Source organism: Lissotriton vulgaris, chromosome 3_1 (assembly GCF_964263255.1).
Source record: "Lissotriton vulgaris chromosome 3_1, aLisVul1.2, whole genome shotgun sequence".
Classification (NCBI taxonomy): domain Eukaryota; kingdom Metazoa; phylum Chordata; class Amphibia; order Caudata; family Salamandridae; genus Lissotriton; species Lissotriton vulgaris.
Genome location: NC_141689.1, coordinates 2,106,420,270 through 2,106,436,203, shown reverse-complemented (window position 1 = coordinate 2,106,436,203; position 15,934 = coordinate 2,106,420,270). Strand labels below are relative to the sequence as shown.

At 55.9% G+C, this 15,934-nt stretch overlaps 1 protein-coding gene across 11 annotated transcripts in view; it reads right to left on the bottom strand.

Annotated features, from left to right (window-relative positions):
* The window catches only part of FRYL (FRY like transcription coactivator), a 2,483,143-nt gene that overhangs the window by 192,167 nt on the left and 2,275,042 nt on the right, over positions 1 to 15,934 (bottom strand). For all 11 annotated transcript variants that reach the window (XM_086962669.1, XM_086962670.1, XM_086962671.1 and 8 more), the window contains one exon: positions 13,569 to 13,776. In XM_086962669.1, the coding sequence (XP_086818795.1) occupies positions 13,569 to 13,776 (208 nt within the window). The remainder of the gene's footprint in view (positions 1 to 13,568; positions 13,777 to 15,934) is intronic.

The window sequence follows — 15,934 nt, the reverse complement described above, 5'->3', positions numbered from 1 at the left end:
AAGGAGACGAAGAGGGCAGTTATGAAGCGGCTCAAAGGGAGCACACATCAGATAGGTGAGAACCAGATTCAAGTCCCACTGGGGCATCACAAAGGGAACAGGAGGGAACATATGCGTGATGCCCTTCAGAAATCTACTCACAATAGGGGACTTGAATAAAGAAGGCTGATCTGGTAGCCTCAAGAAGGCTGATAGAGCAGAAAGGTACCCTTTAAGAGTGCCCAGAGCAGAGCCCTGCCGGGCAAGGGAAAGAAGAAAGAGCAGCACTTCCGAAAGGGGTGCAGAGAGAGGATCCACAGCCTTTGCTGTGCACCATGCCACAAATCTGTTCCACCGGCAGGCGTATACCGACTTTGTGGAGGGACGCCTGGCTGCCAGAATGATATCACAGACTTCGGGAGGCAAGTCAAATGGCCTCAACTGCCGCCGCTCAATCTCCAAGCTTGTAGGTGGAGACTGGACAGGTTCGGGTGCAGGACCGTCCCCTGCTGCTGCGACAGAAGGTCCTCCCGAAGAGGCAGACGAATCGGGGGATCGACTGACATGCTGAGTAGCTCGGGATACCAGTATCTTCGTGCCCAGTCCGGAGCCACAAGGACGACCTGGGCCCGGTCGCGCCTGATCTTCTTCAGCACTCTGGGCAGAAGTGGTATAGGCGGAAAGGCGTACAACAGACCGCAGCTCCACTCGCGACGGAAAGCGTCTCCGAGCGAGTGCCGCCTTGGAAACTTCAACGCGCAGAACTGCTGACATTGCGCGTTCTCTTCTGTGGCGAATAGATCTAACCAAGGCTCTCCCCACTGTCGAAAGAGACCTTGCGCCACGTCCGAGTTCAGACGCCATTCGTGATCCATCATGCACCGGCGGCTGAGTTCGTCCGCCCTGGCATTCAGAGAGCCTGCCAGGTGTTGAACCACCAGGGTCACGCCCTGATGTTCCAGCCACTGCCAGAGGCGCAGAGCCTCCTGGCAGAGGGTCCACGACCCCAAACCGCCCTGTTTGTTGCAGTACCACATGGCGGTGGTGTTGTCGGTGAACACTTGCACTACGCTCCCCTTGACAGAGGGGAGGAATGCCTTCAGTGCAAGACGGATCGCCCGCAGCTCCAGAAGGTTGATGTGGGGCCGTGACTCCGCCGGAGACCAGAGGCCTCTGATCTCCGCCTCTCCCATGTGGCCTCCCCAGCCCTGGAGGGACGCGTCCGTCACAACTACGTGCTCTGGCTGGGGTAGGGAGAGGGGTCTGCCACTGACCCAGTCGCGGTCCGTGAGCCACCACTGCAGTTGCTTCGCAGTGCCCTCCGAGATCAGGACATGATCGGACAGGTTGCCCTGATGCTGGGCCCACTGAAACTTCAGGTCCCACTGCAGAGCCCGCATCCGCCACCTGGCGTGACGCACCAGAAGGATGCAGGAGGCCATCAGCCCCAGAAGCCGCAGCGTCAACCTGACCGAGACCCGGGATAACGGCCTGAATACAGGAATCAGAGCCTGAATATCCCGAACCCGCTGTTCGGGTGGGTAAACCCGAAACTGCGCCGAGTCGAGAACCGCTCCGATGAAGAGGAGCTTTTGAGAGGGACACAGGTGTGACTTCGGCACATTGATGGAGAACCCCAGCAAGTGCAGGAGGTCGGCCGTAGTCTGGAGGTGGCTGACGACTGACTGGGGCGAGCCCGCCTTCAACAACCAGTCGTCGAGGTAGGGGAAGACTGATATCCCCTGCCTGCGCAGATGGGCTGCGACCACCGCCATCACCTTCGTGAACACCCGCGGGGCGCTGGCAAGGCCGAAGGGGAGCACGGTAAACTGAAAGTGCTCTTGGCCTACCATGAACCGTAGGTAACGCCGGTGGGCCGGCAGGACGGGGATGTGGAAATAGGCGTCCTGCAAGTCCAACGCTACCATCCAGTCTCCCGGGTCCAGGGCAGCCAGGACCTGAGCCAAAGTGAGCATCTTGAACTTCTCCGTCCGGAGGAAGCCTTTGACGTTCCGCAGATCCAAGATAGGGCGTAGGCCCCCTTTGCCCTTCTTGGGTACCAGAAAGTAGTGGGAGTAACAACCACGTCCTACTTCTGGCCCAGGAACGCGCTCGATGGCCCTCTTGGCCAAGAGGGCCGAAACCTCCTCTTGCAGAAGTTGCAAGTGATCCCCCGACACACGGTGGTATTGAGGTGGCATGGATGGAGGGGAAGACTCGAAGGGGAGGGAGAAACCCCTTCGGACAATTTGCAGCACCCACCTGTCCGAAGTGACTGTATGCCAATGGGAGAGGTGATGGCGAACCCTGCCTCCCACAGGCGTCACATGGGCCTGAAAACTCGGACTAGGAAGGTTTTGAGGCGGGGGCTGCTGAGGGAGGTGTGGACTGGCCTCGCCGCTGGCCCCGACCACCGCCACGGCGGTTCCCACGTCCGCCACCGCGTTGCTGAACATTCTGCGGCGCGTGGCTGACGGTCCGTGGTGGGGCGCCCCTTCCGTGGCCACGAAAGGAGCGAAAGGCACCCGATTGCTGGCGTGGGGCCGTAAGGCCCAAGGACTTGGCCGTGGCCCTGGAGTCCTTGAAACGTTCCAGCGCATGGTCTGCCTTGTCGCCGAAGAGGCGACGGCCATCAAACGGCATGTCCAGGAGGGTGGCCTGGACATCGGCCGAGAAGTTGGCGGACCTCAACCAGGCGTGGCGTCGAACCGCCACCGTCGTTGCCATCGCCCTGCCCAGTGAGTCCGTGGTATCCAGCCCACACCGGATAGAAAAACGTGCCGCATCTCGGCCGTCCGCAAGGGTTTGGCTGAGTTTAGCCCCGACCTCCTCAGGGCATTGTGGCAGCACCTCCGCAACCGTGTCCCACAGAGTGTGGGTGTAGCGGCCCAAGAGACAGTTGGTGTTCACAGACCGTAGCCCTAGGCTCACAGACGAGAAGACCTTCTTCCCGAACTGCTCATATCTCTTGGATTCCCTGTCGGGCGGGGCCGACGGGAGGGCGGTTTGGGAGTTAGAGGCCTGGATGACCAGGCTCTCGGGGGTGGGATGGGTGGACAAAAAGCATGGGTCGCCCGGTGCCGGGCGGTAGCGTCTGGCCACGTTCCTGTCCACAGGGGGGCCTGTGGCGGGCTTGGACCAAGTGCCCAGCAGAACGTCACACAAGGCCTCATTGAACGGCAGGAGGGGCTCCGCGGAGCCGGACTGCTGTTTGAGGACCTCAGTGAGGAGATTAGTCCTCACGGCCGCGACGGGGAGCTGAAGGTTTAAGGCCTTAGCTGCCTTCGTCAACACTACGCTGTAAGCAGAACCCGCCTCCGAAGCCACAGTCGGGGGCGACGTAAATCCAGTGTCTGGCGAGGTGTCAATACCACTGGCCTCCCCAAGCTCATATGTCCAGTCCTGATGCGACTGGCAATCACGTGCCAGAGGGTCCTCGGACCCCTCCCATTGCTCCTCGTCACCTGGCTCCTGGAGACCAGGATTAACAGCCAGGGCCTCCTCGTGGAGATAGAAGTCTCCAAAGGCCGACGGAATCGGCGCCCAGCGGCGCCCTTCCGACTCCTGAGTAGGACCGTAGGAAACATTGGGGTCGGCAACCACATCGGCTGCTGGGGACGACACCTGAAGGGACGGCGCCGGCGAGGTCGTAAGGTCGACCGGCGAGGTCCCGGATCCGGAGCCGGATCCAGCGAGGTCGCGCGGCGCCGGGACCGAAGTCGCCAGCGGCGCCGGGCCCGAAGTACCCGACGTCGTCGGGGCCGAAGCGCCCGACCCGGAAGGACCTCCAGACGGAGCCGATCGGCCCGAAGGCGCCACGGGAACCGACTGAGGAGGGAGGGCCCTCATGGCCATGAGGTACCTCTCGACCTCCTCCTGCGACGCGCCGTGCCCAGGGACCCGAAGGTGTGGGGCAGGCGGCGACGCTTGCGACTCCTGCGGAGCCGCGTGGGCGGTGTCGCCAGAGTCCCCGGCCGCATCGAGCTAGCGTCGGGGCGGGTCGGAGGACCGATGGTGTCGTTCCGACCTCTCATGCCTCTTACCTGAGGACTTGGAACCAGACGATCGGTGTCCACTTCCGGAACGTCGATGACTCCGACCTCGCGACCTGTCCCTCGACCTCCCGTGTGACCGGGACCGGGACCTGGAGCGGCGCGGGGCCGAGTGCCTCAGCTCGAGACGCTTGCGGGACCGCTCCCGCCTAGCCTTCGACGTCAGAGCCCGGCAGTCGACGCAGGTTCGATCGTCGTGGTCGAGGCCTAAGCACTTCAGGCACCGGCGATGGGGGTCCGTGACCGACATGAGTCGGCCGCACTTCGAACAAGGCTTGAACCCGGGCATCCCTGGCACCGATAGTCGAGACAGTCGACTAAGAGAAGATCAAAAAGGATCAAAAAACTATTCAGTCAAAAAGTGACTGGGGGTAGAGCTTCTTCCGGATCTGCGCTAGCTGGCGCGGAAAAAAGAAGAACTGACGTCAGCGCGCATGGGCGCCGTCTAAGTACTCCGACGACGTCATCCCGGCGCTCACGACGCCGACGACGGACGCGGAGCCGCAGACGACGCCTACCAGCGCGCAGGGGTATTGCTACGCAAAAGTTTCCGGATCCAGTCTGACGCCTGGGGATATTCTAAGGTAAGGAATCTATCACTAACGTGTCTCTTTCAGATACATTAAATCCGCACACATCTTTGCACATTTACTCTCACGAAATCGCACATACCAAACTCGAGCCTGCACTCTCCACGCATCAGGAACTACCATGGATACAAACATTCCCCATGCATTCCTATGGGAGGGCAGGCCAATCTCACAACATGCACTCAGACTGCGCATGCACTTTACACTGGGACACAGTGTTAAAGTGCGCAAAGGCCAAAAACAACTAACACCATATAACAATTAAAAGCCAAATGTTTAGGGGTGAACCTGCCAGAAGGGCCAAGATCAACATGCACAACGTCACAAATTTATTCCACCTGCAGGCGTATAGCGTTTTAGTGGAGGGACGCCTGGCTGCCAGAATGACATCACAGACTTCCGGAGGAAGGTCGAAAGACATCAACTGCTGGCGCTCAATCTCCACATAAGGAGGTGGAGGTTGGACAGGTTCGGGTGGAGGACCGTCCCCTGCCGCTGCAACAGAAAATCCTCCCGAAGCATCAGTCGGATCGGGGGATCCACGCTCATACTCATAGCTCGGGATACCAAACTGTTTGAGCCCAGTCCGGGGCCACAAGAATGACTTGGGCCCCGTTGCGCCTGATCTTCAGCACTCTGGGTAGAAGTGGTAGAGGCAGAAAGGCAAACAATACATCGCAACTCCAATCGTGACGAAAAGTGTCGCTGAGTGAGTGCCGCCTTGGAAATTATAACTCGCAGAACTGCTGACATTGCGCGTTCTCTTCGTTGGCGAATAGATCTAACCAAGGCTCTCCCCACTGTTGAAAGAGACCTTGTGCCACCTCCGAGTGAAGCCGCCATTCGTGATCCATCATGCAACCTGCGGTTGAGTATTTCCGCCCTGGCGTTTAAAGAACCTGCCAAGAGTTGAACCACCAAGGAAATGCCTTGATGTTCCAGCCATGTCCAGAGACGCAGAGCCTCCTGACAAAGGGTCCAGGACCCCACCCCGCCTTGCTTGTTGCAGTACCACATGGCGGTGGTGTTGTCTGTGACCACCTGCACTACATTCCCCTGCCTTCAGTGCAAGTAGGATCGCCCGGAGCTCAAGAAGGTTGATATGGAGCCTGGACTCTGCCGGAGACCAGAGGCTTTTGATCTCTGCCTCTCCCATGTGGCAGCTCTGTCCCAGGAGGGACGCATCCGTCACCACTGTGTGCTCCGGCTGTGGAAGGGAGAGTAATCGGTCACTGACCCCATGCTGGTTCGTGCGCCACCTCTGCAACGGTTGTGCAGTGCACTTCGAGATCTGGACGTACTCAGACAGGTCCCTTTAATGCTGCGCCCACTGGAACTTCGGGTCCCAATACTGAGCCCGCATATTGGATAACAACATACACGACAGCAAGGAGCTCTTCAGCATCGTACAGGAACTCTCCGACCCCAGCGCCATCGCCATCCCTCCCTCACAAGAACTGTGCGACTCACTAGCCATCTTCTTCCACCGCAAGATCGCTGACATCCACAACAGCTTCAACACCACGACCACTCTGACTACGCCAGACTCCACCTCCCCAGTGAACACTACCAGCGCCAACCGCCTGACCTCCTGGTCCAACGTGAACGACGACGAGACACACAAGGTCATGAACTCCATCCACTCAGGATCTCCGTCAGACCCGTGCCCACACCACGTATTCAACAAAGCAGACACAGCCATCGCACCCCAACTACGGAAGGTCATCAACATCTCGTTCGAAACAGCGACATTCCCGGAAAGCTGGAAGCACGCCGAAATCAACGCCCTCCTCAAGAAGACCAAGGCGGACCCCAAGAACTTCCGGCCCATCTACCTGCTCCCGGCAAAGGTCATCGAGAAAATAGTCAACATGCAATTGGCCCGCCACCTGGAAGACAACAACATCTTGGACCTGTCCCAGTCCGGATTCAGATGAAACCACAGCACTGAGACAGTCCTCATCGCCGCCACAGACGACATCAGGAGCCAAATAGACAACGGCGAAACATCAGCCCTCATCTTCCTGGACCTGTCGGCCACCTTCGACACGGTCTGCCATCCCACTCTAAAGACACGCCCCCTAGAAGCCGGAATCCAAGAGAAGGCCCTTGACTGGACCACGTCCTTCCTCTCTGGCAGAACCCAGAGCGTCCGCCTCCCACCCTTCCGATCCAAAGCCACCGACATCATCTGTGGCCTCCCCCAGGGCTCATCTCTCAGCCCGCGCTGTTCAACGTCTACATGGCCCCCCTCGCACAAGTGGCTCGCCATCACAACCTCAACATCATCTCCTACGCCGACGATACCCAGCTCATCCTCTCTCTCACAAAGGACCCACACACCACCAAAACCAACCTCCACGAGGGAATGAAGGCCGTCGCCGACTGGATGAGGAGCAGTCGTTTGAAGCTGAACTCAGACAAGACGGAGGTCCTCATCCTCGGACCCACACCCTCAGCCTGGGATGACTCCTGGTGGCCGACCACACTGGGAACAGCACCAACACCCACTGACCATGCACGCAACCTAGGATTCATCCTCGACTCCTCCCTCTCCATGTCTAAGCAGGTCAACACCGTCTCCTCCTCCTGCAACACCACCCTCCGCAGGATCTACAAGTGGATCCCGACCGAAACAAGAACGGTGACACAGGCCCTAGTCAGCACAAGACTGGACTACGGCAACTCACTCTACGCAGGAATCCCAGCCAAACCCCTACAACGACTACAACGCATCCAAAACCCCTCCGCCCGACTGATCGTCAACGTCCCCCGCCGCAGCCACACCGAGAGACCTACACTGACTCCCTGTCGACAAGAGGATCACCTTCAAGCTCCTTACCCATGCACACAAAGCACTCCACAACGCTGGACCAGCCTACCTGAACAGAAGACTCAGCCTCTACACCCCCACCCGCCAGCTCCGCTCCGCCAGCCTCGCCGCTGTCCCCCGAATCCAGCAAACGACCTCCGGCAGTAGATCCTTCTCCTACCTCGCCGCCAAGACCTGGAACACCCTCCCTACCCACATACGGCAGACCCAAGACCTACTCGCCTTCAGAAGACTCCTCAAGACCTGGCTCTTCGAGCAGTAGCAGCACCCCCCCTCCTCCCCATAGCGTCTTGAGACCCTCACGGTAAGTAGCGCGCTTTACAAGTACTCTGATTGATTGACTGATATGCCATCTAGCATGATTGGTTAGCAGGATGCATGAGGCCCAGCAGCCTCAGGGTCATCCCGATCGAAAGCAAGGACTATGGCTGAAAGATCGGAATTATAGCCTGAATGTCCCGGACTCGCTTTTCGGGAGGATAAACCCGAAACTGCGCTGTGTCCAGAACCGCTCCGATAAAGAGGAGCTTCTGAGAGGGAATCAGGTGCGACTTTGGCACATTTATGGAGAACCCCAGCATATGCAGGAGGTCGGCCATAGTCTGGAGGTGGGAGAGGACTGCCTGGGGCAAGCCCGCCTTCAACAACCAGTTGTTGAGATGGGGGAAAATTGAAACCCCTGATCTGCGCAGATGAGCTCTGAAAATGTCCATCACTTTCAATGAACACCGAGGGGCGCTGGTAAGGCCAAAAAGGGAGCACGGTGAACTGAAAGTCCTCGTGGCCTACTGTGAACCGCAGGTAACACCGGTGGGCCGGCAGGAGGGGGATATGAAAGTAAGCGTCCTGCAAGTCCAACGCTACCATTCAGTCTTTCGGGTCTAGGGCAGACAAGACCTGAGCAAGTGTGAGTATCTTCAACTTCTCCTTCTGGAGGAAGTGATTGACGTTCCTTAGGTCTAAGATAGGAAGGAGGCCCTTGTCCTTTTTCAGAACCAAGAAGTAGTGGGAGTACAATCACGGCCTACTTCTGGCATCGGAATGCGCTTGATGGCCCCCTTGGCCAAGAAGGCTGCAACTTTCTGCTGGAGAAGTGCCAAGTGATCCCCGACATGCACTGTTACTGAGCTGGCATGCCTGGAAGGGTGGTCTCGAAGGGAAGGGAGTAGACCCTTCGTTCAATCTGTAAAACCCACCTGTCCTTAGTGATGTGTGCACCAGTGGGAGAGGTGATGGCGAATCCTGCACCCATTGAGGTTTGGTGGGCCTGAAACACCGGACTAGGAAGGTTTGGAGGCAGTGGTGGCAGGGGTGGTGGTGGACTGACCCGCCCACTGGCCCCTTGACCCACATCGGCGGGTCCAACGTCCGCGGCTGCGCAAGCCTGTGGCTTTGAAACAAACTTGTTTGCGCGCCCCTTCCTTGGCCACGAAAGGAGCAAAAAGCCGAAGTAGTGCAAGTGGCCGAAAGGCCCAAGGACTTGGCCGTAGCCCGCAAGTCCTTAAAACGCTCCAACGCACAGTCTGCCTTGTCGCCAAAAAGGCGAGTGCCATCAAAAGGCATGTTCATCAGAGTGTTCTGGACATCCCCAGAAAAGCCAGTCGTTCTCAGCCAGGCACGACAACATAGCTCCACTGTCATGGAAATCGCTCTGCCCAGTGAGTCGGCGGTGTCAAGGCCACAACGACTCGTTAACTTGGCTGCATCTCTCCTCTCAGCAATAGCTTGGGAGAGCACTGTCCGGGCCTCCTTCGGACACTGAGGGAGCACCTGCGCCACCGTATCCCACACAGAGTGGGAATAACGGCCGAAGAGGCATTCAATGTTCACAGACCACAACCCTGAACTGGCAGAAGAGAAAATCTTCCCAAACTGCTCCAGTTTCTTGGATTCCCTGTCCTGAGGTGCAGAAGGGAATGCGCTCAGAGACGCAGAGGCTCGGACAACCAAGCTCTCAGGGGTAGGAAGTTGGGAGAGGAAAATGGGGTCGCCCGGGGCCAGGCGATGCCGTGGGGCTACATTCTTTTTTTTTTTTTTTTTTATTTTTGAAAACCTTTATTGTGCTCAAAGACAGTACAAATACGGGCCACAACCATCCGGTCGGCCTCGGTCAAACATTTAGCACTGGTGCATGCTATACGGTGCCAGGGTAATGCGGTACGACAACAATTACAATACAGGAACAGACTGGAAAGCGCCGTCATACCTAGGCTAAGGAGCAATGCAGGTTATTTTCAATGTCTTTTTTCTGTGCAACTATTAGGATCAGGTCACACTGCTCCGCATGTAATACAACGAAAAGGAAAAACAAGGACCATGTAGGCGGGACTCGCCTAAGAAAAGGACATCAAGTACCGGCAAAGCAATTAGCAACATGCAAGTCCCAACCAGAGGATGGCCACAGAATAGTCAGATCACAGGAAGCTGCCTCAACAGCCCACCTTCAATGACACCACCACCCATCCCCCAGCATACCTAACACGGGCCTAAGAAAAGGGGAAAATCATAAGGAGCAAAAAGGAAAAAAGAACCATAGAAATAAAAACTAAACTAACAGTTAACCCCCCACCCTACACACATGCAGAGGCTATGGCCTATCCCCCCCTAGCAGAGTGTCTGTCGCCCCATAAACCCGAAATATAGAAAGATAAGAGAAGAGAGGTAGAAGAGAAAGCGAAAGTAAAGTAAAAATAAAAAAACAAATTCCAAAGACATAGGGAGTGGAAACAGGACCCCCGTCCCGAAACGCCCCTAAGAAAGATCTGGGAGGAGGAGCAATGAAACATGTGCGCAGGCTCCGCCGGTCCAATAAGCAATCCTCACCCCAATAATAACATCAGTAGAACTGCAGCAAGCAATACAGTAGGGAGTGAGTCAATGCGCAAACAACCATAAGACCATCCAAGTTCAGAGTCCACCCTACCTCCGCACACCCGCCCGGGTATCAAGCAAAGAAAAGGGTCCCCTATCCCTGGCCAGTCCTGGGGCTCAGTCTCACACCCCTACTGCCCACTCGTCCATTGTAGCGCAGGAGAACAAAGAAAGATGGCCGCTCAAGCGAGGGGGGAGGTGCACAATCGAGGGAAGAAGGGTGTCCGGTCCCGGGAGAAGAATCCACCTCGATCACTGTCCGCTCCGGCATGTTCCAGCCACGCAGTTCACAAAGCAAAGCAATCCAAATCCAAGGCAAGGATGCCGGCGGTGAGGCAGGAGGGCAACACACTGGCATCCCGGGCCATGATCCCTCGCACATCAGCACACAGTCCAGCATGGAGCAAGGGGGATACACTGTTTCGTTGGTGATAATAGTATGAGGCAACAGACCCTTGCCGGCTCCTGCAATGGCTACAGTATCCTCCACTGCGGTCTCCCGAGACAGTGTTGCGGCGTCAGGCTGTAGCAACTCCCGTCCTGAGTCTCGTCGAAGATAATGCCCCTGTTTCAGGCTGGGCTCCCGGGTACAGGCGTCAAGTTGTGCCCCCAGTGCATTGCAGCTGCCCCTTAACTCCAATCGCAACTCGCCCAGGGCTGCAACCACGTCAGCAAGGGTGAGTGTAGGCTGGAAGGACTCCATGGTTGCAGTCCCGTGGGGGGGAGTTGTTCCAATCCCTTCAACGCTGGGGAGCTCGCTACTGTAATAAGGGGTCCGTGTAGACTGTGAGTCAGCGGCGGGCCGTCCGCTGCGCCATCTTGTTCCCTGTCCAACACAGTGCGGGGAAAGGCAGGGGGGATCAACGGGACACGGTCAGGCGGACTCCGGACACCCACCGGCCAGCAAGGATCCGCCCGTCTCGGTGGACCATCCGGGGGTCAGCCAGTGCGTGGGGAGGCTAGCGGATTAGAGTCAGGTCAGCCGTCACTAGCCGGAGGGACCCGGAGCACAAAGCAGAAACATGGCGTCCAAAGACAAAGGTCCCGCTAGCGAGTCGCCCAAGCCGTCCGGCACCCCGCAGCCCAGGAGGTGTGCAGCGGTTCCCGCCGGCCAATAGCACGCCGGTCGCGAGTGCAGAGGGGGGCGCCGTCCAGCCGTGTCACCCCGGTCACGGAGCAGCTGCGGGAGGGGGTGCGAGGGCAGCAGGGCGCTGCGGAGGAAGCTGGATCCCGGGCCGGGCGCGTCCGTCTACAGCGTCGGACTCCGGGCGGGTGGAGAGGTCGGCGGAGCACCAGCAGCTGCAGCTCCGTCTCCCGCACCTTCTGGAACCAAACTGGGGTAGCGGGACAAGCAGGATCGTGGTGCAGGAATCCGGGGCCGGCGGAGCCGAGGGCTGCGCGTCCGTTCAGGTCGCCATCTTGGCTCCTCCCCCGGGGCTACATTCTTATCCACAGGAGTCCGTGTTGGGCCTGGACCAGGTGCCCAAAAGAACGTCCGAAAGTGAATCATTATGGGGCATCAGCGGCTCCGTAGAGGAAGCCGCCGGCCTAAGCACTTCTGTCAGGAGGTTAGTCCTGACGGCCACCTTAGGGAGCTCGAGGTGGAGAGTCTCTGCTGCCCTATGCAACACCACTGAATAAATACCACCCTCCGTAGCCATGGTAGAAGAAGACAGTGTGCCAGGTTCTGGAGAGAAATCCAGATCACCTGCGTCCTCCAAATCCTCTGCCCAGCCCGGGTCTAACTCGCATTGGGCTGCGAGAGGGTCTTCAGACCCCTTCCAGTCCTCCCCGTCGTCCTTAACCTGCTGGGCAGGTGGGATAGAAGGAGGAGAAAGGAATAAAAAATTCCCATCTGCGTCAATCGACACTGATTCGGCACTGTCTCCATGTTGGGGTGGAAGCCGGGGGCGGCATCGGCCGAGGAGCCAGCCGACGGTGGTGCCGTAGATGAAGATGTTGGTGGAGGTCATACGAGGCCAACCGACATCGGCTGGGATCCATGTATGGATCCATGGGGGTCTCACGGCGCAGAGGCCGGAGCAGTCGACGAAGAAGGGCGAGGACCCACAGTCGGAACCGTGTGGCCCATAGGTGTGCCGGCGGGGCCCGACGGGCCAAAGAGACGCCCATGGCTGACAGAAATTCCTGCAGCTGGGCCGGAGTCGCCAACGGACCCGGGAAAGGCAGGTAGGCGGTTGGCAACTGCGTAGGCTCCGATGGACCTGTGAGGGTGGCACCACCCGCACCCTCAGGCAGGTGGCGCAACAGGCTAGGGGAAGGTGAAGAGCGACGTCGCTTCTTCGACTTCTTGTGCTTCGTCTTACCTGACCCAGAGTGGGAAGACTTCGCTGAACGATGGTGGAAGCTCAGCGACCTGTCCCTCGACCTCCCATGGGACCCGGACCTTGAACAGCATGGAGCAGACTCCTGGGCCTCAAGCAACTTTAGGGACAGCTCCTGAAAAGTTTTCGGAGCCATGGCCCGGCAGCCGGTGCATGACGTGGGGTCATGGTCGCACGGTGCGGGCCCGTCACCGACATCATGCGGGAACAAACCTCGCAAGACTTGAAACCGGGCATCCCTATTACACCAGAAGTCAAAGATGCAAAATGCACACCAGGACACCACATCCCGTGCCTGAAAGGTGGTTGGGGCCCCAGAGAGCTCTTCAGACTAGATTAAAAAGGCAGCTCTTAAATATCAAGATCTTCGAATCTAATAGAAACTTCTAGCGGCAGACTCCTTACCTTAGAATTATCCCCAGGTGTCAGACTGGATCCAGACAGTTTTCGTTAGTACCCCTGTGAGCTGGTAGGTGGCACTGATTGGCTTTGCATGGCGTCCTCTGCGTTGTCCACGCCGGAAGAGATGTGCACAACCCCAGCTTGCTGACGTCAGCTCTTTTCTTTCCGCGACTGTCAGTGCAGATCCAGTGTTAGCTACCCGCTAGTGATTTTTAGGCTGAACTTTTTCTGACATTTAGTCTATTTTTTTAAAGAGCTCTTCTCCTGGTGTGCTAAGGATGTCTACTAGAAAGACCGGCTTCAAGCCCTGCAGCACCGGTCATCAACAGTTGTTGGTGAAGGACCCGCATCTCTTACCTACATGCCCTTTAACAGCTCTTGTCTCTTTGGAGAAGCAACACCAACAGATATTTTGCAATTTATGGTAAAAGACCTACAAGTGCCAGAACACTGCCATAATTCATGAATGGATACTAATGGGTGGATTGTCACTTACCTGAAATAATTTAGAGAATACATGAAATGTGTTGACAGCACAAGCTCCGTCAGTCTCTGACAGCATCTGATTGACGTGGTAGCGCCAGGCTTCCTCTTCATCATCATATGCCACAGGCTGGAAAGCTGCCAATATGGCAGAAAGAAAGGGGGATGGCGGAGGGGACGAATGGAAAACCGGAAAACAGTCCTGGTCCCCCTCATCTTGGCTATATGAAAAAAACAAAGAACGAGTTATGCTAGAAAGCAATTTATTTTTAAAACTATGCATTATGCGTTAATAACATAAATACAAGTTGGATTTACAAGGACTAACATCCTGCTCAGTATTCTATTACAAAACACAATTACTGTAAACTCACACATTTTAGATAATTGTATAAAGTATATTTATTACCCAATGACAAATAAGTGACTTAACTTCGTAAACATTCTTTGCATTGATACTCTTTGTGTAGATACCTCAATCTTTGAATGTGCTTCAGGCACCATACTGGATTGGGAATCTTTATTCCCTCAGCAAAAGTTCCCTCCCCAAGGATGTTAGGTGGTGTGGCTGCAGCTTCAGCCATGGGTCGCTTCCTTAGGTCTCATGACAACACCAATCCATATAAATTGTTACCTTGCACACTGGCCTGTTTTTTTTTGCACTCTTGTGAAGCGAGGTGAAAAGAGAACCAAACCAACAAATGAAATAACAAAAAAGTATTTAAAAATTTGAATTTGAATTTAGAACAATGGAGTAAAATATAAAAAAATACACATTCACCTAGTGGATCTATCCCCTTCTGATTGGGAAATGAGGGTAGGTGTGAAGATAAGTGTATCTAACAGAAAGAGTATTACCCGAGGTAAGTAACTTATTCTTCTGACGGAAATTTGATCTTGCAGATAGCTCATCTTTGCATGCATCACATAGCAATACCCATTTTGAAAGGATGGGGTTTGAAAAGCTGGTTAAACTAAGAAGTTGTGGACAACTTTGTGAAGTGACCTTATCTCTGCACCTCCAAATCCAAAACAGTAATGCTTTGCAAAGTTGAAGAGGGAATCGCAAGTCGCTATTTTGCAGATCCCTGCCACAGGAACTACACCTGCCAGAAATTAAGTAAAAGATTTTGCTCTGATGAAATTAGCCCGAATGCCATCTGGAGATTCCTTATGAGCCAAGTCATAACATCTTTTTTTTTTTTAAAACCTTTATTTTTCAGCAAAGATTATCAAAATATTCCCTCCCAAAATTGGCATCGGTAGAAAGAAAATACATGTGTACAGAGTTCATTGCCCCAATAGGGCCCCAGCAGGTGCAGGCATCATAATTATAAGAATCAAATCTTAGGGATGCAAAGTAAATCATAAACCTGACAGTATGTAACTTTGTGCGTAGCCAGCAGGGCATTACCCCAACACCATCCCTCCTTCCCCGCCCCCAGCATCCTCTCCCTCAGACCCCGACTCCCTAGAGGAGAACAATTCAGCACTAGTTGCATACGAATCGCTGCAGGCTGACCCTACAGCGCACATCATACACCAGGCAAGCAAGTCCTCCTGCAGCCTCTCATCCTTGCGTGTACCCTGCATGTGCGTCTCCTCAGCCAATGTCCATTCCCCAACATCCTGAAGCCATAGTGACATGGCAGGGGCCCTCTGTCCCATCCAAGTGACAGCCACTCGTCGCCTTGCCAACATCAGGAGTAGCTGCAACATTTTGTAGGATAAGTTCCTCTTTTTGGGTTTGGGGACCAGGGCCAGTAAACAATGAAGCGGGGTCAGGGCAATATGAAGGCTCGTGACCTTACGGATGTGGTCCACCACCGCCTTCCAGAAGTCCCAGACCAGCGGGCACTCCCAGGCCAGATGGAGAAATCCGGCTCTGACAGTACCGCAACTAGGACAGGCATCCGTTTTATCTGCGGCGATGCGGTGCAAAGCAACTGGAGTCATGTAAGTGCGGTGCACAAAATTAAAATGAATCAGTTTGAATTGTGCATTACACGACACCTTCCGAGTAAGGGTTCCTATTCGTTTGCGTTGTCCCGGGTCCAGGGCAATCCCCAGATCCGCTTCCCATGCTGCCCAAGACGGGGACATCGGAGGGGCCGAGTCACACCTCATAGCCGTATACAACAGCGTAATCAGCCGTCGCCCCCGCCGCAGGACAGAAGGATATTCAGAGTGTGGGACACCTGGGGCGCCTCCGGATACCGTGGCCAGGTCGCCCTCGCCATTTCCTGAAGGCCTCTATAATGGAGATACTGTCCCCCAGTGAGGCCTCCGCAGCCCTCTCTAGGGTCACGAAAGAATCGTCCGGATACAGGTCCGCCAGGGTCTCACAGCCGCCCTCATGCCATTCCCGGAACGACATGT